The sequence below is a fragment of the Trematomus bernacchii genome, unplaced genomic scaffold (genome assembly GCF_902827165.1).
Source record: "Trematomus bernacchii unplaced genomic scaffold, fTreBer1.1, whole genome shotgun sequence".
Classification (NCBI taxonomy): domain Eukaryota; kingdom Metazoa; phylum Chordata; class Actinopteri; order Perciformes; family Nototheniidae; genus Trematomus; species Trematomus bernacchii.
Genome location: NW_022987828.1, coordinates 7,213,554 through 7,238,473, shown reverse-complemented (window position 1 = coordinate 7,238,473; position 24,920 = coordinate 7,213,554). Strand labels below are relative to the sequence as shown.

Sequence of the window (24,920 nt, the reverse complement as noted above, 5' to 3'; positions counted from 1 at the left end):
TCTCTCTCCACAATCGATACAGTCAAATGGTTGGCTGATAATAAAAATTCCTAAATAATTCAAAGTTGCTGCGTAAACAGGCAAGACAGTCTGATAGCTTGTGTAGATTTTTTATTATTATTAACCAAGATATTCCAGAGAACGACTTGTTTCCCTCACCAGCATTGTTGATCCACAGAGAACATTTCTGGATGTTTCATGCGTATAATTACCAGCGCACATTCGCACCTGTTCTTCACTAGACTATTGAAGGAAATAGAGGTGCATCACATACACAGTTGCAATACAGAAACATACACATTCTAGTTGTTGTCACTTAGAAGGACAGTCTTGAGACATACATATATTCCCTTGAGACACATGTAAGCCTTAACAAAGAACCATTGTAAGACAATTCATATTTACCTTGTGGGTTCTGTTTTGTGCCCCTAAATGGGAGGAGGGTGTGAAAAGATCTATGTCAATAAATAGTAGGCATTACAAATACAGACACACAAACAAACATACGTTTAAATAACAGACATTGTGGTTGCCATATTTGACCATTATTAAATCATTTTTTAAATGTATTTTGTGTAATGATTTATCTCAGATGAGAGGGAATGAGATGAGATTTCAAATTGAACCCTTATTCCTATCAACTAAAATAAACCTACAGCCAGGCGGTAGTTATATATATATATAAACAAATCCAGATGAAAAGAAAACCACAATGTGTAGGCTTACACATGTATTCATTTAACATGCGAGTATCAATCTATAGTGCATATAAGTGTATTAAACATCATGTAGATCTATAACTGTTAAGACCCGTTAAACACAGAGTTCAATATGACACAGAGGTTAAACAACTGAAGTAGTTTTATTTATCAAAAACAATTACCCGTTATGTGAGAAAGAATATATATTTTGTCATATAAAATTATTTACATACAGTATATGATTTATTTCTATTGTTTCCTTTAAATACAAATGTAAAATATTTCTTCATATCAAAGCACAATCCAGCTTTTGAAAAATAAATCAAACATAAGCAATTTATGGAATTACATTAAAAGTCCAATTTCAACATCAAAGACTTGTGACGTCTTCTTGCGTTATTCCAGCATCCTTCACCATGGCATAGAAATTGCCCCGTTTTTCAAGCAGGTTGCTCGGAGAATCAAATTCCACAATCTTTCCGGCATCAAGCACCATTACCCTGTGGGAGGCGAACACAGGCAGTATTGAAAAGGAGTTGTGTACATGTCAGCAGGCAGAGGAGGATTTGAAATAACTTCCTGCTCAAATGTGAAGGAAATGCAATGAGGATAGGAGAGAGGGTTCGCTTTTTATTTCAGATAATGATTCTAGTCAGTAGAACACAGCAAAGTACAGCCAATAAAGTAAATCAGTCTGTTGCATGTTCAGACCAAACCAGGCATGATTTGATTTTCATGAATTCTTTATTGCAAAAAATATATTTTCTAAATGTGTTGTTGACTATCGACTCTTGGTTTGCAGATACCCTATTTGTCGGCTCAAATTTTAAATTGCTTACCCCAGCGGTTAACTTGCTAGCTAGTGGATAATGTCTGCTTATAATAATGTTAAACGTTTTTTCATTGCATACGATATGGTAAATACACACTGCCCAAAAACCCCAAGTACTTCCATGTTATACACGTTATTTTGTCCAAATTCAAGTCAGTTCCAACCTCTTTTGCAGACTGTTCAATAAAGAAGCCTTTTTTCACTGCATTTAGTATTGTTACATAATACTTAGATACGATATCCTGATTTCCACAATCTATCGAATGCAATGAATAATTTATATTCTTACACAACCTCTCACCCCTAAGCCGAGCTCTCTGGGCGAAGCCACATGGGGACTTTGAAGTCTTGCAGAACTTTCATGTCTGCTTATCTTTTTATACTGTAGATGTGCACATACAGTAGAGGAGGACTTGGATCTCACAGCTGTGGCCATCAGGCTTTTTTAACAATAGAGAATGCATCCTCAACTGCTGGAACACCTGGCCAATGAAATACTGACTATGACTAGGCCATTGTTTGGGACTAAAATACAAATTGAAAAAGAAATCGAGACAAAACATCCAAATCATATAACTAACTAAGAGGAAGTGTTTGGATTGCTTTATCAAAAACACGAATGAATGCTCTGTTTTTATTGCAGTTTTTGTTGTGTTTTTTTGCAAGAGCAAGATAATGTTGCATTTGCAGTTTGTTCTTTAGAACATTTGTTGTACTTTGGGAGTATACTTGGGAGTCAACCAACAAACTATATAGATATTCTTTAAAAGCCAATTGTGGATTAAATGTGAAAATCAAGACATGAGTGGAGGAAAAGAGAGAGTTTCCATTAACCGGAGCGATATGAGTGCAGAGACACCTCATCCGGACCCTAGGAGACACTCACCTGGAGCTGTCCATGATGCTCTGCAGGCGGTGGGCGATGGTGAGGACAGTGCAGTGTGAAAACTCCTGACGGATGGTAGTCTGAATCAGGTCGTCTGTCTCCAGGTCAACAGCTGCCGTGGCTTCGTCCAGGATCAAGATACGGGACTTCCTCAGCAGCGCCCGAGCCAGGCAAAGCAGCTGCCTCTGCCCCACACTGACAAGAGAGTGACATGATCAAATGTTTTCAACCAGAAAGGAAAATACATCACAAAAAGACACTTGTTTTTATATGAAATTATAAGTGATTCCTTTAGGGGCGATGGGTAATTACAGAAGCGATGAATATTTAATACAGTAGATCATTTGAAAGAATAAAAGTGTATTAAATATATTGTCTGCATCTTATTAAGCATGAATTGTTGTTTGCCAGCTACAAATGTAAATTTTACAGCCAATCATCAACTCCACGTAATACCTAATATATATATATCATTCCAATAACTTGTATATAGACTCGTACTGCACTATTCCACATCATAACTTTATTTCATTTTTATAACTATTATTATTTTTGTATTGCTCTTGCTCTTATTGTTATTATGTTGCATTGTTGGAGAAGCCTGTGACATAAGATTTTCAACTGCATAATTACTCTGTAGCTATGTCAGATTGACAATAAAGAACCTTGAACCTTGAACCTTGAACGTCAAGCTGTAAATCATTTATCTGTGTGTTGACTTGTGTTGTATTTTTATAACACAAACTAAACATGTTTTCAATTGAAGCAACAAAAAAAACAGAATTTCTCATTAGCTGTATGTGTAATGATTTATAATGTGGAAGAGTAACACATTCATTGCCCACCTGAGGTTCTCTCCCCCCTCTGCAACCTCATGCTGTAGTCCTTCCTGCAGCCCTGCTACATAGTCCTTCAGATGGGAGAGCTCCAACACTTTCCAGATCGCCTCATCGCTGACTTTGTCAAATGGGTCCAGGTTCATCCTCAGGGTCCCCGAGAACAACACTGGATCCTGCGCTCACAGGATTGGATGAGTTAGTGTACCATTGAAAACGCAATTCTGTTTGTGGAATTGTAATTGTTGTTGTGTTGTACCTGTGGTATGATTGTTAGGCTATTTCTGAGGTCATGCAGGCCTATGGTGGAAACATCCACACCATCAATGAGGATACGACCTTCAGCAGCTTCAATAATCCTAAACAGGCAGTTGGTCAGGCTGGATTTCCCGGCTCCTGTGCGACCCACTATACCAATCTGAATGCAGAGAGACAGCACACAGGGTAAAACATGAAGACCGACACATCTTTTCTTCTAGGTTCTATACATTGCAGTCATAATGTAGAACACCTATTTGTGAGATGAACAGAGCATTTTTAAAATTATATTTATATAAAGGAATAATGGTAATCAGGATAACGTTGTGCTTTTATAATCTCACTGCAGCCTATGCTGATTATTTGAAAGAACAAGCGTCAAAACACTGAAAGTGTCTTTTGAAAAAAGGTGAGAAATGTGTTTTCAGAAAAAGAAGCAGCATGTCTTTAAAGTGGGTGTAACTATAGCTGTAGCCCTCTATTTTAAAACATGTATCCCAGTCCAAGACATGCTAGTGAATTGAAGGAGTGAGAGATACAAGGCGAAGTGTCTTTGGAGGATGTGCATTATCTATTAGGTAATAATCTCGGCTTTGTTGCAGGCACTTCAATAATATGACAGGCTCTGTATAGAAGGTTTCTCAAGTCTTATCTGTGTATGCTTTGTGCTGCAGTCTGTATTGACACTGCCTACAATAAAACCCCGAAGGATGAAAGATCAAGGTTCCTTCGAAGAAAAAGAACCAGGGGAAATAAACTGTTAAGAAAAGCAGCTGAGACAAGGCCAGACAAAAAATAATCATCAAGATTGCTTGCCAAGATGAAAGGCACAAATGAGAGAGTTGTGAAACAGATGTTTGTCCTATTTTTCCAAAGAGGCTACAATATAACCTGTCCTTTTTAGTTAGTAGTCAGGGCTAGGTCTGATGTGACAGTTGATTGAAACATATAAACAGCAACTACATACTCTAACTAAACATATATGTTTACATGTAGTTTACAATATTATATTTATATTGTTTAAGTACATATTTGATATATTCCCACTCAGGTAAAAAAAAACATATGCCTATACTGGTGCGCTGATCCCACCACCGACTGTCTCCAATATACTGGGTACATGATCAATAGGTGCCCAAAACTCCTTCAAAATAAAACAATAATAAACTATTTGAATTAACTACAATAACTACACAACATATACATTACAAATGAACAAAAACTCCAAGGAAATACATGTAAATGTGTAACTAATTGATCATATAAAGCAATAAATAGCTCCAACACCAATTCTACCAGCAACCCACCCAAAAATCTATTCAGGAGTGTGACACACACACACACACACACACACACACACACACACACACACACACACACACACACACACACACACACACACACACACACACACACACACACACACACACACACACACACACACACACACACACACACACACACACACACACACACACACACACACACACACACACACACACACACACACACACACACACACACACACACACACACACACACACACACACACACACACACACACACACACACACACACACACACACACACACACACACACACACACACACACACACACACACTGACCTTCTCCATGCTGTTGATATCACAGGTGATGCCATGCAGCACCAGGTCCAATCCAGGTCTATAACGGACCTTGTAGTTGTCAAACTGAACTCTTCCTGCCTCGGGCCACTTCTCTGGAGGCCGAGTGTCAGTTACCCATTTAGCCTGTAGAAAAAGAATCAGACGTTAGAAGGCTGAGAAATGTAGTTTTGTCATATGTCTATACCTAACCAAAGCTATGAAAGATTATATGGAATAAAAGGATTAACAACACAATGATATTAACACGCCATGAAGACACTTTTGGTTTGTGAACGAAGATTTAGCTCTTGATGCCACGTACCTCGTTCTCCAGCTCGGTGTATTCACTCACTCTCTCCACGGCCACAATATTGGTTTCCAGCTCTGATGTCATCCTTACGAGCCAGTTAAGGGTCTGGGTCACCTGTAAGGAAAGAAGGGCCATGTGGATTTGTTAGCATTAAAATACCTTGTAATTATTACTGGCATTCAAATCTATGTCATCATCTGCAGTGTAAGAGTAGAGTCTAATTCACTGACATTAAGGGAGTAGGATATAGACAGGCCAACCAGGCCGCTGTCCAGAGTGTCCCTGGATAATACTGCAAGCAGAGCGGAGAAAAACACCACCAGGTTTCCAAGGAACTCCAGACGGATGGCCAGCCATCTGCAGAGTGAAGAAACACACACACAGAGATATAATGATATCATCATTCAAACCATACTGAAAATCCCATAGGTGAGATATTGGCTTTGATTTTTTGATGACTTCAATATTTGACCTGTTTGACACTATCCACGGGTAGACGCTCTTGAGGTTTTCATCAATAGTTTTTGTGTTGTGGTTCAGAAATCTTTCTTGATGGCCGTAGGCTCTTATCACTGACAGACCTGACACTGTCTCACTAAAGTGTGAGTATATAGGAGAGCGAGACACTGAGTCCAGTCGACGTAGCTGCCTTGAAGACGCTACATAGAAACGCTAGGTGAAAAGAGAAAGGAAAAACAGATGAACAGAAGTGAAGTTGGATTCTTTTTACAATTGGAAAAATCCATTTTCACTTTTATGTTCACTGTTCAGGTTCAGCTTACCTGTACAAAGTAGTAGGCCACGGCCAGAGGAATGATGATGATGGTGAAGAAAGGAGTGGCCAGACATATGACAAACAGTGTCCCCAACACACCCAGCATACACATTAACCAGGCGCGGAAGGACTGTGGAATGGCTTCATCCACTGTGAAAATATCCTTTGGAACAAGCAAAGGGAAAGGTTAGTCTTTATTAAAAGTAACATATTAAAGTGTTTTCAAGTGACCCAAAACAGATGAAAAGCAATCTAATCTCGTCTGGTTCCTCAATTTATAATAAACTCCTGTGGAATTGCCATGCTTCCTACTCGGGGAACATGTAAGTACACTTGAGGCTTTAATATTTTATCTTATGAGCAGGTTTATCAATGTTGCCCTTGTTTATAAGGAGGAATAACATCTGCATGAAAATAAATACTGAATGGAAGATTGACATTTTGTGTAGCAAACATGCTTTAGGATGACTTTATGCGGACAAAAAAAAAAGAACAAGAATGAAAAAAGGTAAATGATAAATCCTACCTTTGCAAAGCGGTTGATGACTCTTCCAATGGGTGTGGTGTCATAGAATACCATGGGAACTCGCAGTATGTTGTTAAGCAGCCTTGAATGCAGGATACGTGATGCAGAGATCGAAGCTTTGGCCAGGAGCAGCGTACCGAAGAACACACAGAAGCCTGGAACAGAAGAAGAGATCCTCAAACACATGAAAACCAACTCCAGATCCACAGTTGCCAAAATGAAGCATCACTTTAGATATAGTTCTGAAGTGTTAACATCATCTTATCCAACGTTTCATTCTTGCCTCTGCATCTGATTGGTAATCAAAGTTTCATCACCAAAATCCAAGAGCAGCGGCACTCTACTGGATACATTTGGAGCAGCTTAGAGAGCACTTCAACAATTACAGACCAATTCATTTTTTGGAAATAATGTTCCTATTTTCCTATTTCCTTTGTTTTTTAAGAGGGTGGCAATTCCAATCACTCTCCAACAGAAAGCAGCATACAAAATAAATACAAATAAACCGTCAAAATCTTTTAGAAAACATGTTATTTCTCTTTGCACAGATTTGTACATTTCAAACTTAAGAGGTCAACCTCAGTCCCTCACAAATCCATATCACAATACAGAAACATTTTAGAAACACATATTTTTCTTGCTGTCAGACGAATAATGTATTATATTGAGTTTGACACCATGCTACCAGAAGAGAAACCATTTTCTGCATTTAGCCAGTTACGGTTTTGTGAATCAAAAATGTTTTATATTATCATCTGACAAGAGGAAAGATAAAACCATACCAAATCTTATGGCAATATATTTTATAGGGGCAATATTTGACATTCAGAGCATGTCTATGATCCAGAGACTGGGCTAGGTGGGGCAACATCTGTGCTCCTCAAGGTGTCAAAGCATCCAAATGCAATTTGTCAAAAATATTTAGTAATATTATGTTGTGTATATTTAATGTGTCCAAAAAACAAAACATGACATCAGATATATTATTCCCATTTGTGCCATGCAAAAGCCCTGCTTGTGTTTACTGAGTTTACTAAGGGAGCCAGTTTGGTGAAACATTAGAGTAAGATACTGTATCATTTATAAATAAAAATGATCAAAATATTAGACCCAAAACATGTGTTTGTTTATTGGAAGAAAAAGCTCCCAATCACAATGAACAGGGGAAAATGGCCCTTCTGCATTATTATGCCTGTCAGCATTTCTTAGTTCAAGCTCTTCTGTTCTGTCTCTGAAGAAAAGTACATTTTCATTTTGGAAGAATTACTGTGAATTGCTTTAAACTAAACTACAATCTGGAAATGTGCATGGAAAGGATGGAAGGCTTACAAAAGGCTTATGTTTTCCAATGTCTGTGTTATAAGTACGGCATATCAGCATGACCATAGCTCACTTATAACAATAGGTCTCCCTTGAAAAAGAGATCAATGATCTCAATGGGATACAACCTGGATAAATAAAGGTTTGAAATGAAATGAAATAACCCTATTGTATCTTGTTTCTTTATTGTGTACACAAACTGCAATGTAAAAAGGATACAGTATGTTGTGGTTTTAGTTAAGATTAATGTTTAGCTGAATAGGTATGTGTATCTACTACTATATTTCCAAACTCAAATGATTAACTTCTCATATCTCTCATACAACTCTCTTGAGTTGTCAGATGATGTAAACAGCCACAGGTCCTAAAACAAATGTCCAATCTCTACCATTGACCCCATATCACATGTGTTCAGCATAAAAGCTGAGCTAATAAAGTCCTGGCTCTTGCTCCATAGTGAAGACTAAAAAGTGAATGAACTGACTTCCCATCTATTCTTTGAATACATTGTGTTAGAAATGTAGAAACTCAATGTGTGGAGAGTTTTTTTACTACCACTAATTCACTTTAAGAAGCTAACTGACATGGATCTGAAAATATTTGCATAATAAAGAAAATGTGTTATGTACATGGTTATGTATTGTAACCCTAGTTCTATATGAACAGACAAAGTTCTATTGGACTCTTTGGGTAATAATATTCACCAATTACCCGCAAGCACGGAATTTGCATTACATAAAGGTAACTGGCCAATCAAGACGAGGCTACCAGACTGTGTGCGTCAGCGACTCAGTATATAAGGGAGTCAGCAGCTCTGGCCTAAGTGAAAAGTATTACCAAAGAGTAGAGGGCGGAGCCTGTGTAATCAGGACTGTCAGTTACCTTGAGCCACTCCCAGAACTCCAAACACTCCCACCCTGGTGTCCCTCTTCCAACTCGGGTATGTCATGTTGTAGTAGTCCACTGCGTCATTGGTCCAGTCACTCAGCCACACGTTTTGACCAATGAAAACAATGTTCTGTAATAAGTAAACCAGGAAGACGATGACGGTATATCCCCAGCCCATGGCACGCAGGTACTGGAGGAATACTGAGAACATGACCTGGTTAAAAGAGAGGACAAAGGCTCAGAAAAAGAGTTCTTAATATGTCCATTTGTGGTGTTGGAAAAAGAATGAGACAAAAAACGTATATATTACCTGTCCTGTTTCCATAGTTTCCTTCTCAATTAGTCTCTGGCCTTTGTTTGATTTGTCGGCTACTTCTGGTTCTCTTACAGAGCTTTGTCTTCTTAGTCTGACACTAGAAAAAAAATGGAAAAATACCACATTATATTCCAGGATGAAAATATAGTTGGTAGAAGCTTAAAATGTTGATCTTGTATGCTGTGCATGAAAGCAAGAGATGCTATATTAGGTTTTGTTACAGAGGTCAGTTGCCCCCAACAAGAAACCCACTGCCCCTACATTAATCCTCACACACTCACAAACACACTGTTTTTTGATGTTGTTACCCAGCACTTCATGGTGTTCTAACCTGCCAATGCGCTTGCTGCGGCGGATACTGTTTTCTCTCTTCAGTGTAAGAGAAACGGTGTCCTCCAAAGGAGAGTCGGGTTGAAGATCTTCAGTTTCAGGTATGAGCTCCACGTCTACAGTCTCCTGGAAACCACCTAAATACATATGTTCACAATAGCATACATAGTGTCATTAGTGAGGCTTAAAATAGAACATGCTGATATTTTACCAACTGTGATACTCGTGCTAAACACCACAGAAGAGGTTATTATGTTTATAACAGCAATTATATGCACCCACGCTACTGATCAACAATGATGCACAGCACAACAGGGGGCTGGATGTTTTTACCGGGGGACAATTCATTCGAACCAACAATAGTAATCATTTAATACAAATAATAATAATTGTATATCATAGCTCACTCCGGTACAGTAAGAAAAGATTTTACAATGCCGGGGTTATATTTAAATGTAGTAATTGTTTAGCGATGTTCAACAACTCAAACACAACAAATTACGATAATTAACATGAACAAATGAAATGCATATACAACGTTTATTAAAAAAAAGCGCAAAGAAACAAAATCAAAATCAGGGTTACTACACAAAGTATCAGTGGAATACTTTTGCTGTCAGCTAAAACAATGGTAATGCAGAGACACCAACTGTATATGCTGTCCTAAGACCAGTTTCTTAACCATGGCTGTTTGTTTTGAATAATGTTCCCATCCCCAGAGGCTCCCTCTGCTCATTCTGCCAGAAACCTGAACAAAATAGGAGTATTTTGTTTTTGTCACATCAAAAATGCAGCTAGAAGAAGGCTGTGATTACCTGGCTCTGAAGTGGTACCTGGCTCTGAAGTGGTCCGATTTCTTTGCTCTTTGGCATATGTGTCTAGAAATTCAGAAAACGCTCCCCTGCTAGCACGAAGGCTTTTATAGGATCCAACCTCGGATACCACTCCATCCACCAACACCACTATTTCATCTACATATGGCAGGAAGCTCACTCCATGAGTCACCAGGATGCGAGTCTGTAAAAGTGAAGAAACACTTGGCCTCAACTGTGACATCAATATTAATTTCAAACAGTAAAGAAATGGAAAAATGAATGGTCTATAAAATGCCTGTATATTCCCTTCCGCATTTATATAATACCTATATATGTCACATGTTACTTTGACTTATATTGAAGTTGACCTTTCTCCCTGAAGGGCTGTCAACTCAACACAACGTAAATCAAATTAATTCCAGATATAAAAGGGTTGAGTGTTGTCTAAAAGCAAACCAAAGCTGAACCCATTTACTGTACATGTTTTAGTATATTTTATTATAATAAAAGCTTCATATACTGTATATATCAATAGCTACAGTACAGTTTAAACCCGTTGGAGTATATCACTTTTACGCTCTGTTTAGAAACTATGTTAAAAATCATTGTCCCTTTCAATTCAACTAAAATTCAAAGAAAAGTTATCATCAAGGTAAAACATGAATTACTGACTAACGCATAAATGTAGGCTTAGCACAAACCTTCTCTTTTAGGATTCCATTGGGTCCAATGACTTGATGGAAGAGATGCTTTCCTACATGAGAGTCCACAGCAGACAAGGGATCATCTAATAAATAAATATCAGCCTGACTGTAAGCTGCCCTGGCCAAGCTCACACGCTGCTTCTGACCACCTGAGAGATTAATGCCCTGAGAGGAGAGGAGAGGAGAGGAGAGGAGAGGAGAGGAGAGGAGAGGAGAGGAGAGGAGAGGAGAGGAGAGGAGAGGAGAGGAGAGGAGAACAGTTTTAGGTTTAAGGGATCATATTGTGCTTATCTTAAATTATCTTAAAATTAGCTACAGTATGTCTTCTTTTTCTTTCTATTTGTTTTTAGTTTAGGACATTATGTGTCATTGATGTAATGTTGCATGGAAACTAATACGACTCAGATCATCAGTTCTATGAAATAATGTAGTGAAGGGCGATCTGATCGGTATTCAGTATATTCATTGATAAAAATACATTGACAATTCATTGATATTCTTGTCAAAATTAAGTGGCATTACTTCACTGGTTTTGTGGCAACTGTGACCTTCAGTACTGACACACTTGTTCAATATGATTGTGTTTCTCACTAAACATCAAAACACATCAAACATCCAATTTTTCAAGTCCTTGATACTTACTTTCTCTCCAATCTCAGTGAGTTCACGACCAGGCAGCAGCTCCAGGTCAGGGTCCAGGGCGCAGGCCTTGATCACCTCCTGGAACCTGGTCTCGTCATGTTGAGAGCCAAACAGGACGTTGTCTTTCAGAGTCGCATTTTGGATCCAGGCCTGCTGTGGCACAAAGGCTAGAGAACCCTGGAGATAGTCACAGAAATAGTCAGGCACAGATTTCCTTTTAACTGCACTGTTGTCTGATGGCTAAGTACCCGTCTTTATGCTGCTGCTGTACAATTGAAATCCATTAGGTCTAATATGGAGTACATCTTTCCAGGTTTGAAGAGATGATTTCTAAGTAGCTTGTAGTCTGAAATGCGATAGGAGAGCTTGCAACATGTAGGCTGTGGAACTTAGCCATGATATGTTTGTGTTTTCTCGAGTGCTGTAATGGATTAATGTTTTTTTTTACGTTATATGTTGGAGAACCATTGTCGATATGAGCCTTTGATGCTTGTTGTATTCTAATCCTACATGCTTGTATCTACTAATGTACTGTTGCCTTAATCATAAGAGTAAATTCATAATATACAGAATCCATCAGGAGAAATATATATGTAAATAAACAATAATAAAATGTTATTTATGTTTGGGACTAAACCATGTACTTATGCAAGACCATGTGCATGCATGCAAATAAGAACACATGCATGTAATAAGTTGACAATATAAATCCTTTACCACCCCACCATCTATTTTTGTTTGTTTGTGCATGAGCATCTTTCTTGTAGTATATTGTTCTGTTTCTTGTAAAAAGAAAAACAGCCTTAAAGCCAAACAGAATTAAATGTCCTGAACATTTGATGATGAGTCAATGTTCAATTATAACCAGGGTTGAACAACAATTTTTTCTTTGGGTAATTAAAAATGTTGTGCATAATTACGTCTATCACTAATTAAGAACGCATAAATGTCACCTGAATGTTAATGAAGCCATTGGTGGTGTGCATCTCTCCCAGGAGGGCTGACATGAGAGAAGACTTTCCTGAACCCACAGCTCCCACTACTGCCACCAACCGACCTGGCTTAATATCTAAGGAAACACTGGCAAACGCACACAGGAAAATGATGTTCAACATACAGTAGGAACAGACACAATATTTTTCAGCCATATAGCGTAATGTCTAAATGTGTATTTTTTTGTTTGACACAACAGACATACTTTTTCAGCAGAGGCTCAGATTGTCTTTCCCAAGCAAAGGAGCCATCTTGTACACAAACAGCAGCGTCTAGAAGATGAACAGAGATGCATAGACACATGAAAAGACTGACAGATAGGAGTGTAGATGGATCTGAGGAACATGTGTAAATGCTGATTGTGAACATACTGAAACTGGGGTCATGGAGCACAACATCAGTTTTAAGGTCCTCGCCTCCCAGGAACTTCTCCAGACGATTTTTAGACACTGTCATCTGAAATGCCAAAGAACAAGTTAGTGGGCTTCCAGCTTTGGTGTATGTGTGTGTGTGTGTGTGTGTGTGTGTGTGTGTGTGTGTGTGTGTGTGTGTGTGTGTGTGTGTGTGTGTGTGTGTGTGTGTGTGTGTGTGTGTGTGTGTGTGTGTGTGTGTGTGTGTGTGTGTGTGTGTGTGTGTGTACCATGTGTGATGTTCCCTTACTTGCACAATGGCAGCGATGAGCATGGGCAGCATGGCCAGGGGAAATCGGAGGAGGTTGAAAAGCGAGATGGAGGTGAAAGCTTTCTCCGCAGTCAAAATGTTGCTTGGGCTCACCCCTACAAACACTGCAAATGTGGCCAGAGAAACCTGCAGAAACAGGAAGTGTGAGATTTGCAAAGACCATCGTTAGCCCATCTATTGGCAAGGCTACCTTAAAGGGACTTACCAAAGCCGGAGCAGTGTTGAACACAAAGACGGAGATAGACGACAGGTAGGCAAACTTCTTCATGACTTTAAGTTCCTTCTCCCTAATGTCCTCCACCTGTGTCTGGAAGGATGGCTCCCATGCATACAGCTTCAGAATCTGGTGAGAGATTAAATGAAGAGGGGAACAAGGAAGTAGCGGGTATTGTGGAAAGCAAAAGAAAAGGAAGGGTGGGGAAACAGAGGGACAGCATTTATACGCTATGAGTGAATGTCAATAAACTACATGTGGGGATGCAGTATAAAAGACGGCACTGCAGACTAGCAATCAGGAGGCTGACAATCTTTTCATCTGAGGTAGGACTCACTAAGACTCCCCCTGTTCAGCAAATCCGCATGAAACATTTTTAAACAAAAAAGGGAGCAGAATTGATTCCTAATTGTAAAGAATAAAAGAATGCCAATTTCCTATTAAAAGACAAACTGGCTGTGACTGGTGTCCGCTGGTATGCCAGCTAAATGAGACAGAAAGTTGGAGCCAGTGATGATTCAATGGCTTGTTTTGATTAAGAATTGAGAAGTCATGGAAATGGCTTAGTTTTAGATAAAGAAGCCTAATGCAGGCCCTGTTTAGGATAAATAGGGAAAGAAAATGGCTGTACTTAAAAATAGATTGTATTGTTCTTCTTCTGTTTCTCCTTTGCCAAGCTTTTAATTAAACCTTCAGTTTGTCAGACGTCAGATCGGTTTGAGCTTCCTTGTTTTCCAATCAATGCTCCAAAACAATTCCCCTCACACTGTTGATGATGGGCTATTTACTCACCTTCATTCCATTGAGTATTTCATTCATGATTTTCAGTCTCATGTCTTTGAACTTCATGCTCTTTATCTGAAAAGAAAAGATGGTTAATTATCATGTGCACTGTTAACCTCATGTTATAACGATGCATTACATTTACTTTAGATCTCTCTGTGAGTTTCTCAAAGCTGCCTCGCATTTCAAATCTTTGACTTTGTGAAAAGGTAGATCTACAATTGTTGTTATGTATCGTGCAATTTATTCTAATGGGTGTCACAAGAACCGTGTATGCGTGTGCATTTCTGCTGACCTGGATTTTTCTGGCCTGGTTGGCTATCAGTCCATTGATGGGCCCCATCAGGATCATGACTGCCAGACCTGCCAACACAGACGGTCCTAACTCGATCCACAGAAAGACAATGGACAACAGGATCTGCAGAGGGCAGGACCACAGCAGGTGGATAAAGTTGGTCACGTCGTTGAAGCGCTGGGCGTCTGCTGATATCAGGTTCACCGTTTCCCCAACCGTAGACTCTTTACGTGTGTCATTAGACACAATCAATGCCTTGGAAAAAAGGGATAAAGAGGAGATTGTAGGGAGAGAGGGAAGTGGAAAGGAAGTAAGGAGAGGACAATTTGTTACAAGTTTTAATAGTTTGAAAATAATAACAAAAGATGTTTCTTTAACTTCATGCTATTGTATATTGGCATAGTAGCTGAGGGCTATTATAAAACGTTGGAAACATAAAAAAAAGGCTTATAATTACTGGATCTAAATGTATGAGATATTGGAAAGCTTAGGAAATGAATAGGAGGTAATTTCATGTGTTGATTTAAGTGACTTATCACTCATACAGCTAACAAGTCTTTTGAGTTAATATATAATTTTATATTGTTAACTGCCGTGGTAATTTCCTTTTTTGTTTAAATGTGCAAGGTAAAGTTAAAAAATGTCACATGAGTTGTTACCTTTTTGTACACAGCAGCAATGATGGCCGTGCGAACCTTCATCCCCAGCAGAAAGCAGCGCTGGAAGTACTGCTGCAGGAACAGAGACTGCAGGATGGCCACCAGGAGCAGCAGCACTGCATACAGGTACCCCTCCCAGATATACCTAGATTTGTCCTGAGTGAAAGAGATCATCAATCTAGGAGAAGTATAAAAAAGTTAGTTAAAGGTCAGCTCAAATTGATCTTTGATTTATTCCTCTATCATGAAATTGAATAATTTCCTTCATTCTGACTATCATTTACTTTAACTATCTCTTTGAGCTCACTAAAGTATTGCAATATTTAAATATTATTCAGTATTATGAACTGAGTCTGTGGCAACATTCCCGAAACATAAAACTGTATAAGGTTACTGCTACTGCATCCAAATATGTTGTAGTGTTGCAGCTTCATAAGTATTTAAATTGTAACAAAAAGTTATCTCTAATATGAAGAAGTAACAAGGAAATTAAATTCTATCAAAGTCATTTCTTTGCATGATTTGCAGGGAGTTATAAAGTAGTCAGGAGCAGAGAGGGTGAGCTGAGATATTGTAATGTGGAGGTGACAGCCAGTACATATCCGTCTCACAGCTCAGAGGATACCAATTACTTGCAATGTTCTCAGACTCCTGCTGTGTGCAGCATCAAATGTGATCACATTTGAATTGAAGTCAAATTATTATCATAGTTAGCTAACTCACCTAGATGAACGAGGATTCATGGGTAGCAAGAGCAGAACACATTTTGTATTAATGAAATGTTAATCAATAATTCAGCAGCCCACCTGCAGACCTCCTGTTTAAAACTCATGGGTCAGAACATTCACAAGAACCGAGAACCGATTTGAAAGTTATAGTTAAATCTATGTAAAGATGAACAAATTATTCTTAATTATTATCCTCCCTTTTGTGTGTCCCTCCCCACTTTGTCAACAGTTCAACATTCTGTGGTATAGCAGTGAGAGTTCATTGACCCTGAGTAAATGATTTGTGACCCAGTGAAAAAGAGTAACACTTTGTTGTGATTAAGAAGGTTCAAGGTGTTTCTGTCCAATCTAAAATCTTGATAGATAAATAATGAGCTTTAACAAAACCACAAAACTGGACTTACTTTAGAAGTTGAGGACTGACAAAACCCAGTAGGTCCTGGAGAAGTTTGAAGAAGGCAGATTCAAACAGAAGACCTTTGAAGCTCTTGTAAATGGTGGAAATCAGCCATGAACTGGGATGATCAACTTCCTCCTTCTCTTTGTCCTTTTCCTTTTTTTTCTTCTTCTTTCCATCATCCTTCTTTCCATCATCTTTCTTTCCCTTTTCCTCCTAAAGAAAAGTGTTTTTTGAACATGAACTTAAAAAATGAATGTGGGGCGCTGACTGAGAATCAATGACGCTAGTAATAACAAACATGTTTAAAGTGCAGGATAAATGTACTGTACAAAAGTGTATTCCTGTGCGCTCTTACCATCATCAGCACGTCCTGACTGACCCCATTGGCCAGTCCGTTGGTCATGGGATTTTGAAAGGTGACTCCCTTTGCTTTGCTATCCTGTTTTTTCTTCAACTTTTTTTCCAACCGGACCCGAGCTGCAGCCAACTCTGACTTCATGAAAAACTGAAAGCGATCGTTGATGGTAGCTGTGCTATCTTCCTCCTTTAGCTCCCACAAGTCATCCTGTACCAAGGGCTGCCTGTTCCCCTTGAACATCATACTGAAGGTACAAGGACAAATCGATCATTGAGGCGTATGTGTATTGACATCATACTGAAGGAACAAGGACAAATCGATCATTGAGGCGTATGTGTGTTGACATCACACTGAAGGAACAAGGACAAATTGATAATTGAGGCGTATGTGTGTGGATATTTGCTTGGATTCTTACGAGGGCTAATTTACAATGTACCTGTTCAACCAGTTGAAAGTAATTCTGCTCAAAAATGCTGCACCTGCCTCTGGATTCTGTAGATAAAAACACAACAGCATGCACACACATTACATTCACATAGTGCTGAGGTGATTGGTGTTCAGTGTAATATATTTCTTACATTCTTTTGTAACTCGCAGTTTAACATAAAAATACAAACGGTTACATAACGAAAATGTCTCCATCTGGGTGAAATGGTACCTTTTTAAAACGCTCCTTGTCTTCTGGAGCGATATCAGCCACAGCAGAGAGAATGAGTGCAATCAACTCCAATCCAAAGGAAATGTATAACAGGCAGAAACGAGGGACATCACTGATTTCGCCCTGTTGGTCAGAAATTAGTATAACAAAGATGTTACAAATACAGAGAGCTGCATCAAATCAAGGGATTGCGCACTGACACCGACTTATTTTCTAGCTAAAAGTCTTGCTCTGAACTGATGTCTCGTACCAGCCTGAGCGCCTCTCGTAGGAGGGTCTGGAAAGGAAAGATATCACACAGAACCAGGAACAACCAGAAAACGAAGAGAGTGGCCGAGTCTACTGCTCCTTCCCTCCGCCTGACTCCTTCCTGGCACAACAGCAGAAGTATCTAAGAAAAGACAAAAGAACATGTCATCTTTCCATCTTTAATACCAGAGAAAATATATCAATACGAATCCAATATTTACCCATGTCACCGCGTATAGGATGGGGTTAACGTAGTATACACCAGCGTTTTTCACTGTTGAAGGTGGGTCTGTGCTTGGACCATAATCCTGTCCTAGTGTCACGGCCAGGGCTGCGATGGCCGTCAGGAACAACAGAGAGACCACAAGCTGAGGAAAGCACATACAAGTCCACATTATTTTAAATGTAATTTAACTTTTCTGTATGAAAAAAACATTTTCTTTTTTTAATCTAGTACCCCAATAAACAAAATGTTCTTCCAGTATTTGTAATCTATAAAAAGAAGTCTCTCAAGATATAAAATATGATATTGCTAGTGGTGCATAAAATATATAAAGAGGCTTCTTCTTTTTCTCTGTCTGCTTCTTCATTTTCTCTATCGGCTTCTTCTTTTTCTCTGCCTGCTTCTTCATTTTCTCTGTCAGCATCACATTATGACTGGAGTAGCATGTTTTGTTGTGTGCTTTACCTGTTTGCAGATGTAGAGTTTAGACAGGTGTTTTTTGGTGACTTGCTTCCTGCAGCAGAGAGACGCCAGGTGTCGCGGGGCGCAGAGCCACAGGAAGCCCAGGGGGATCCAGACCAGCACCGTCTGCTCGAAACATACTGGGAGGTCTGGGTCTTCTCTGTTCAGATATGAAGCATTCTGAGGTGCACACACAAAGACACACACACTTCCATCACACAAGGCTCACTGGTAACTGAATGACAGAGCTCTCATTATCTCAGAGACGAGCACAAACACAAAGCTTACTAGCACTGGAGCTCACTCTAGATTACAGTGCAGGGTCACACCTCCCTGATTAGAAATCAGTTATTCATAATTGAGTAAACCCTAAGTCCCTAAGTTTATGACTGAATGGGCATCAGCATGTGTTGATTTATCTGCACTTCCGTAGAAGAGAGCAATTATGAGATGGGTGCTAATGGATTTACAGCAACGTCGAGTGAAATGGGCTGAACAATACTTTAAGAGCAAAAGGTACTAACACAAATTAGAGAAGTGTAGTGTGTCAAAGCTTTTTGAATGCTTTTAAATAATTCATAAGCATTTCAATCACTTGAAATACAGATTTTCTGGATGGAATGTATTTATTAGTGAAAATAAGTATACATTTATAAATTGTGAGATTACGTGAAAAGTTTATATAAATCATATTATTTCATTGGTTAAATGGATTTAACAATTACTCGTGAGGGAAATTAAATATTTACATTTAGACAATAAGATAGATGTTTTTTAATGTTTTGTTTAACATTTTAATCTATAAAACGTGAAGAAGAAAATACAAAATGGCTTGATTTGTAACATAGCATGTAGCATTTGTCTAAAAAGGAATATCTTGCCAAATAACAGAATAAGTAAATAATCCTTCATGTATGTTTGAATGTTTGTTATTTTAATATGGCAAACACACAGGCACACTTTGCTATTTGTAACATCTTTGAATCTTTAATACGTTTAAATGTTTGGTTTGCTTGCTTTTGCATCACTTTATTATTGTTAAGTCTCTCCTCTTTTTGTTTTTATGTGTAATTGTCCTGATAAGAATGTTACTACTTCATCCTTAATTCTTTTCTTTGTGGAGCTGGCTCTATTGTGTTTCTGTGTTCAGTACCCAAGAAAGACTGGAGGCACACCCATGTGCATTGTGATCTCTAAATAAACAATAAACAATGCCTTTTGTCTGAAAACACTGACAAACCCAAATATATTTGTCTGGAAAGACTGACAAAATGCAGAAAATCAATCCTATTAAACAGCTTAAAGCTAAATAGTACTATAAATATGTTTTATGAACATAAAGATGCAGAGTCATAGCTCATAAACATGTGCTGTTAACAGACAATAATGATTGATAAGGGATGTCTCGGCATGAGCCATCCCTTATCAATCATTATTGGCCTGTCACATGTTGAATGAACTCACTGTGTACAGGGGTGAACATGAAGTAATAGTTTTAGGAAATATGGATTGACACAACTACATTAAATAGACAACATGTAGCTAATAAAGCAACATTTTTTGAGTGTGTAAACAAGATTTATGACTGACATTTTCCCAAACCGAAAAGAACATTTCAGAACGTCATTGAAACGTTTGTATGTATCGCTGTGATATTGTATTGTATTTAAGTAAGTGTTATCGTCAATACATTTAAGTTATTGATTATATGTGTGAACATTTTACAAGTTATTCAAGTCAACTGGAGGCCACAATGAAATCATTTCCCTTTAACCCACACTGTCTGCCGTCAGCAGCATTAACCCAGGCTGTTGAACTCACCCAGAAGACGGAGCCGCAGTACTCCTCCAGAGCCGCAGCACACATGCTCCCCACTAATGGCTTTGGTTCCTCTCAGAGAAGTGGAGAACTAGATGCTTCTCGCCTTCTTCTCCCCTGCTGCCACACTCAAACCCTCCTTCTTTCTCCGCCGTCCGCCTACACTCCAGAGACAATTGCAGGACGTGACTGAGAGGGACTTTGAGCTTTGATGGTTGTCCCCCAGCAGTCCACGCTGCCTTCTTTGATGTCAGCAACAAGTCCACACATGCAATCCTCCTGTTGAGTATATAAGAAAACTAAACAACTGCAGTCAAATTCATTCAGTTAATGTTGCTTTGCTCCAGAACACAGACACTCCTACATTCAGATGTGTTTAAAGTTCAACATTTCAGGCAAAAGACTGTATGTAAGAGAGAAAGAAAAGTCTTACACAAGTATTTCTGTTCTGTTTTCCTTGTGTAAGGGGGATGGACCACCAAAAAAGGAAGTGTGTTTAGGAAAGGGGAGGGAGGGACCTCATTAGACTCCTTTTCCTGTTGTGTTTCCACTTTATTCTCTGCATGCCTTCACTCTCTCTGAAAGGAGAGTTTTTCAGGTCACATCATATTAGTTAAAGGCCATCATGATTTTTAAAAAGCCAGCAAAACTTTTGTGGTTCTGTGCGAAAGATCTTGGTTTTCTTTTTGCGCTGTAAATGTTGGGCTGTTTTTTTGAAAGAAAATTCCAGAGGTAAATTGCTACCAGACACCAGTTCAACAAAAAACACAGAAAACCAAGAGTATTGCTGATGGTATGCATGTGTGAGTCTCTGGCCTATGAGTGGAATAAGAAGGATGGTCACATGAATCAAATTGCACAGTATTGCGTTGTTGAAGCTAAAACCACATGTGCCTGTCATCCAGCCTTTAAACACTCTAGGCTTTGGAATGTACATTTATAACAAACTCACATTTTTATAAACATCCCTAAAATACAAAAATGTCACCTTGATACTCAGCACGACACAAGTACTCTAACGTTAAGAAGTTTTGTGCAGTAAAGTAAATAATTTAGATTGCTGAAAATGACATTTTTATTAGTACCAAAGATTGTGTGTGAAACGTATTTCACTGACTGTGATGATCCTAAAAACAGATTACTGACAATTTCTTGGTTAATGATTAAACGTTTGATAACACTAGATGGTTATAATATAGCTGACTCATTGTGTGCTCAGTCCCAAGGATAGCCATGTGACGAGTGAAGACATCCCACACATAACAAGGAGCAATGACTGTGCTGAAGTTGATTTACAACTATGGTGTGGTATGACATTCTGTAATAATCAGCTATTGGCGTCAGATCAGTCCAAATGTTTGCAGTGCATTACTGAAGTGCAGTTTATTCAAAGGGACTTTAGCTAAGGCTGGGAGAAGTTTTGTTCAGGGAAAGGTCCACGGATGAACAAAGCTTGAAGATGGTAGAACTGTTTAGAAGACAACAATTATGCAATTTGATATTTAAAAAAATAATAAACATGAGTAACATTTGAAAAACTATCATTAATCAATGCTAAATTGAGAGTTAATACATCTTAAGCTAATATGTATGGTTATTTAACAAACAATGACATGATAATACGGTTTTTTCCTATGTAAACAGTCGGTTCAAAAGATGGGAGCAGTGCCATGTCGATAGGGTATACTAGTATCAGTGGCGGATCTAGACAATTTTACATGGGGTGGCAAAGGGGTGGCAAGAGGTTTTGGCAGGGGGGCATGGGAGGATCGATTAATCCACCGCACAAAACATTAAAACACAAATATACATTTAAACTATGTATTGTTATAGTATCACAAAAGTAACATGCCCAGTGATCAAACAAAACAAGACTGTGCATATTTTAAAACATAAAAGTTTCAGCAAAATGAAAATAATACAAGAATTACAAGAATTTCTCGATAAAAGATATAAAACAGCAGGCAAAATACAAGTAGTACTCATAGCATTTGTTTTATATATTTGGTTTGATCATAATCACTAATACAATAAGATGCATTTGTAAATCTTTACACAAATAATCCTATTTAACACATAAAACAGAAAGTAGGAATTAACATATTATTTTACATTACGTTGTATGTGAGTGACATGCCTTGCTATGCTACTGTGGATGGGGAATAAAAACATACTAACTGCCTCCCTGCCCTCTGCCTCAGCCTCCTTCTCACTTCCTGCCTCTGTCCCTCTTTCTGAGTCTGAACCACAGTCTATGGTCTGAACCCTCTTTTTCATTTCTCACATCCACTTCATCTCTATCCATATCTTCATCTCCTTCAGTGGCCTTCTCATGTTCTGACCCTCCTGGTCTCTCCAGTGTACTCTCCTCTCTTTTTTCATTTCCCTCTCTCGTCCTCATTTTCAGTTCTCTGGCTTTTTGTGCTAAAAAAATAAGCAATATTCCCTTTTCTTTTTCTTTTTAGTCGAACAACTCCAGGTACTCTGGCCTGCAAAAGTCAATCTGTGAAGCACTGGTCAACATCCTCGTAATACATTACACTGTCTGGCCATTTAGAAATTCAATAAAAATCATAAAAGCATTTGTATTCAGACTCAAATTGTAATTTCTCAGTTTGATAGTACACATCTATTTACAGTCTATGCGGTAAACAATCGGGATGTAACTTGTTTTAATTAGTTAATTCATTGCTGTGACATGTAAGGGTAACCTTACATGCGGCGTGTGGCGTAGTGGGTTGTCCGTAGGTGTTCGGATCAGGGGTCACAGGTTCAAACCCCACTGCAATCAGCATGTCGTTGTGTCCCTGGGCAAGACACTTCACCCCAAATTGCTCCTGTGGGGATTGTCCACCGTATTGAGTATGCAAGTCGCTTTGGATAAAAGCGTCTAACAAGTAATATGTAATGTAACCTACGTATTTTTTTAACTGCTTAGCTAACAAAATAAAAATTATCGATCACCTAGCTAGCACTGTCAGTGTAGTGTGTTGTTGGCTATAAAGAAACGGCCTGAAAAGGCGACCGTCCGTTAAACGGTAGGAATACAAACACGCCGTTTTTAATAGTGTGTATTACACTCTCTGTGCCTTTACTTAAATCAATACAAGGACAAAATGGTCCGAAGGGTAACGGACGTCACCTTCAGATGCTGGGAACAGCTCAGTCGCTGCTCTCTCTGCTGCTGCATATGGGGTGTGATTTGCAGCTGTCACCCGAAGTATGTGTGTATACGCTGCGCGCGCATGATGCAGGACCGTAGAAAAAAATGTTTTAGGGGCTTTTGGTTACTCTTAAAATAAAAATAGGTCAATGTATTGCTTGTTATAATGATTTGACAAGGTTGTGGACATAGTGGTGTTTCGATTTACTCATAACAGTTTTAAGAACCAAAAAGTTAGGGGGGCAGTTGGGGTGGCAAAGCTCTTTAGTGGAGGGGCAGCTGTAAATTATTCTTGATACTTGAAAATGCTTTAAGAAACAAACTGCTTCATCACAGCTCTCCATAGGGTTTCATTTATTTTGTTGGCAGCTCATTCCTTAAAACAGAAGCCTTAGATTGCTCATAATTAGGGGAAATATGAAGGGTATATTTTCAAGCTAAGTAATTGGGCTTTTTTCTTATCAACTTACATTTGTTAGAAAATGTTTTCAACTTTAACTGGGCTTACTAACACATGAATAGGCCTACTGTGCGATATATTTGTACGTATATATTTAAAAGTACAATATAAGACAGGCACAAGTTTAATTTGTGGGCCATATTCTATGGAGCTAATTTCCTGCCATAACTCCACAAACAAACTAAACAGGTTTTACAAATGCCTTATGATTCACTAACAAACACAATGTGGTTTGCAAATACAAAACACCATCTACAAACTAATGAATTTAGTTTTGCAAAGAAAAAACGTATCTATCAAACAAACACATAACATTATTCTAATAAATCATGTTTCAGAGACAAATTCAGCTTAGGTTTTACAAGTACACAACTTTTTTTTACAAGTACACAAATTTGTTTTACAACTACAACACTTTGTTTTACAACTACAAAACTTTTTTTTACAAGTACAAAACTTTTTCTTCTCACGGCAGAATATTACTGCCAAAAGTCACGTGACTGGAATATTACTGCCAAAAGTCACGTGACTGAGACTTTTGGCAGTAATATTCCGCCGTGGCTGGCTCATACACAGTCACACATGCTCACTCACACATGCTACACGGCAGCAGGGGGCGCTACTGAGTCCATTGGGAAGACGGGAGGTTGAGCAGAGCATGGAACAGCTCTTGCCAGTCTGATGACAGGTGTTATAGTGATAATATTATAAACAAGGTGAATTTAGCGATCACAACGAAAACAGCCAAGACACATATTGAGCCCAGAAAATAAATGTTATTAGGGGCTGTAAATATAATAAGCCTTTGTCTAAAATGGACAACATTGTAACTAAAGAGATTTAAACTATATATACAGCCAGGGGACGTTCGGGACGAATCCCGATGGGCCGGTACTGAAGTGGGCCGGTCGGATAAGTCACTGCTCACCCCCCCTTCCCCCCCCGTCGACAATTTCCTCGCGGTATTTACTTGCGGCACCACCGAGGTGGGCCGCTTACTTGCGGTACCGA

General features: G+C 38.7%; 1 protein-coding gene across 2 annotated transcripts; it reads right to left on the bottom strand.

The window, feature by feature from the left end:
- Positions 1-96: 96 nt before the first annotated feature.
- Positions 97-20,734, bottom strand: abcc2 (ATP-binding cassette, sub-family C (CFTR/MRP), member 2). 2 transcript variants are annotated; one of them, XM_034151739.1, is made up of 33 exons: positions 20,720-20,734; positions 20,290-20,565; positions 18,472-18,648; positions 18,005-18,151; positions 17,785-17,925; positions 17,535-17,657; positions 17,313-17,368; positions 16,874-17,120; positions 16,523-16,731; positions 15,391-15,568; positions 14,732-14,986; positions 14,446-14,511; positions 13,645-13,782; positions 13,419-13,565; positions 13,130-13,214; positions 12,964-13,030; positions 12,719-12,845; positions 11,766-11,942; positions 11,121-11,288; positions 10,420-10,621; positions 9,606-9,741; positions 9,269-9,371; positions 8,953-9,172; positions 6,751-6,905; positions 6,232-6,387; positions 5,922-6,121; positions 5,680-5,806; positions 5,462-5,563; positions 5,140-5,283; positions 3,515-3,673; positions 3,265-3,431; positions 2,420-2,614; positions 97-1,201 (listed from the first exon to the last, which is right to left on the bottom strand). In XM_034151739.1, exons 2-33 carry the CDS (start codon positions 20,332-20,334, stop codon positions 1,072-1,074), a joined length of 4,749 nt encoding a protein of 1,582 aa, XP_034007630.1. In that variant the 5' UTR covers positions 20,335-20,565; positions 20,720-20,734; the 3' UTR covers positions 97-1,071. The 2 variants fall into 2 exon arrangements, with proteins under 2 accessions (XP_034007630.1, XP_034007631.1); XM_034151740.1 differs by lacking the exon at positions 20,720-20,734 and having other exon boundaries at positions 20,290-20,607.
- Positions 20,735-24,920: the final 4,186 nt, after the last annotated feature.

Excerpts from the sequence above, each read along its gene's own strand:
- abcc2 (XM_034151739.1), bottom strand. The coding sequence starts at position 20,334 with ATGTGTGCTGCGGCTCTGGAGGAGTACTGCGGCTCCGTCTTCTGG. Across the intron at positions 6,906-8,952 it reads AGTTCTGGGAGTGGCTCAAG|GCTTCTGTGTGTTCTTCGGT; the intron begins GTAACTGACAGT and ends CTTCTGTTCCAG. Across the intron at positions 5,807-5,921 it reads CCGTGGATAGTGTCAAACAG|ATGGCTGGCCATCCGTCTGG; the intron begins GTCAAATATTGA and ends TTCACTCTGCAG.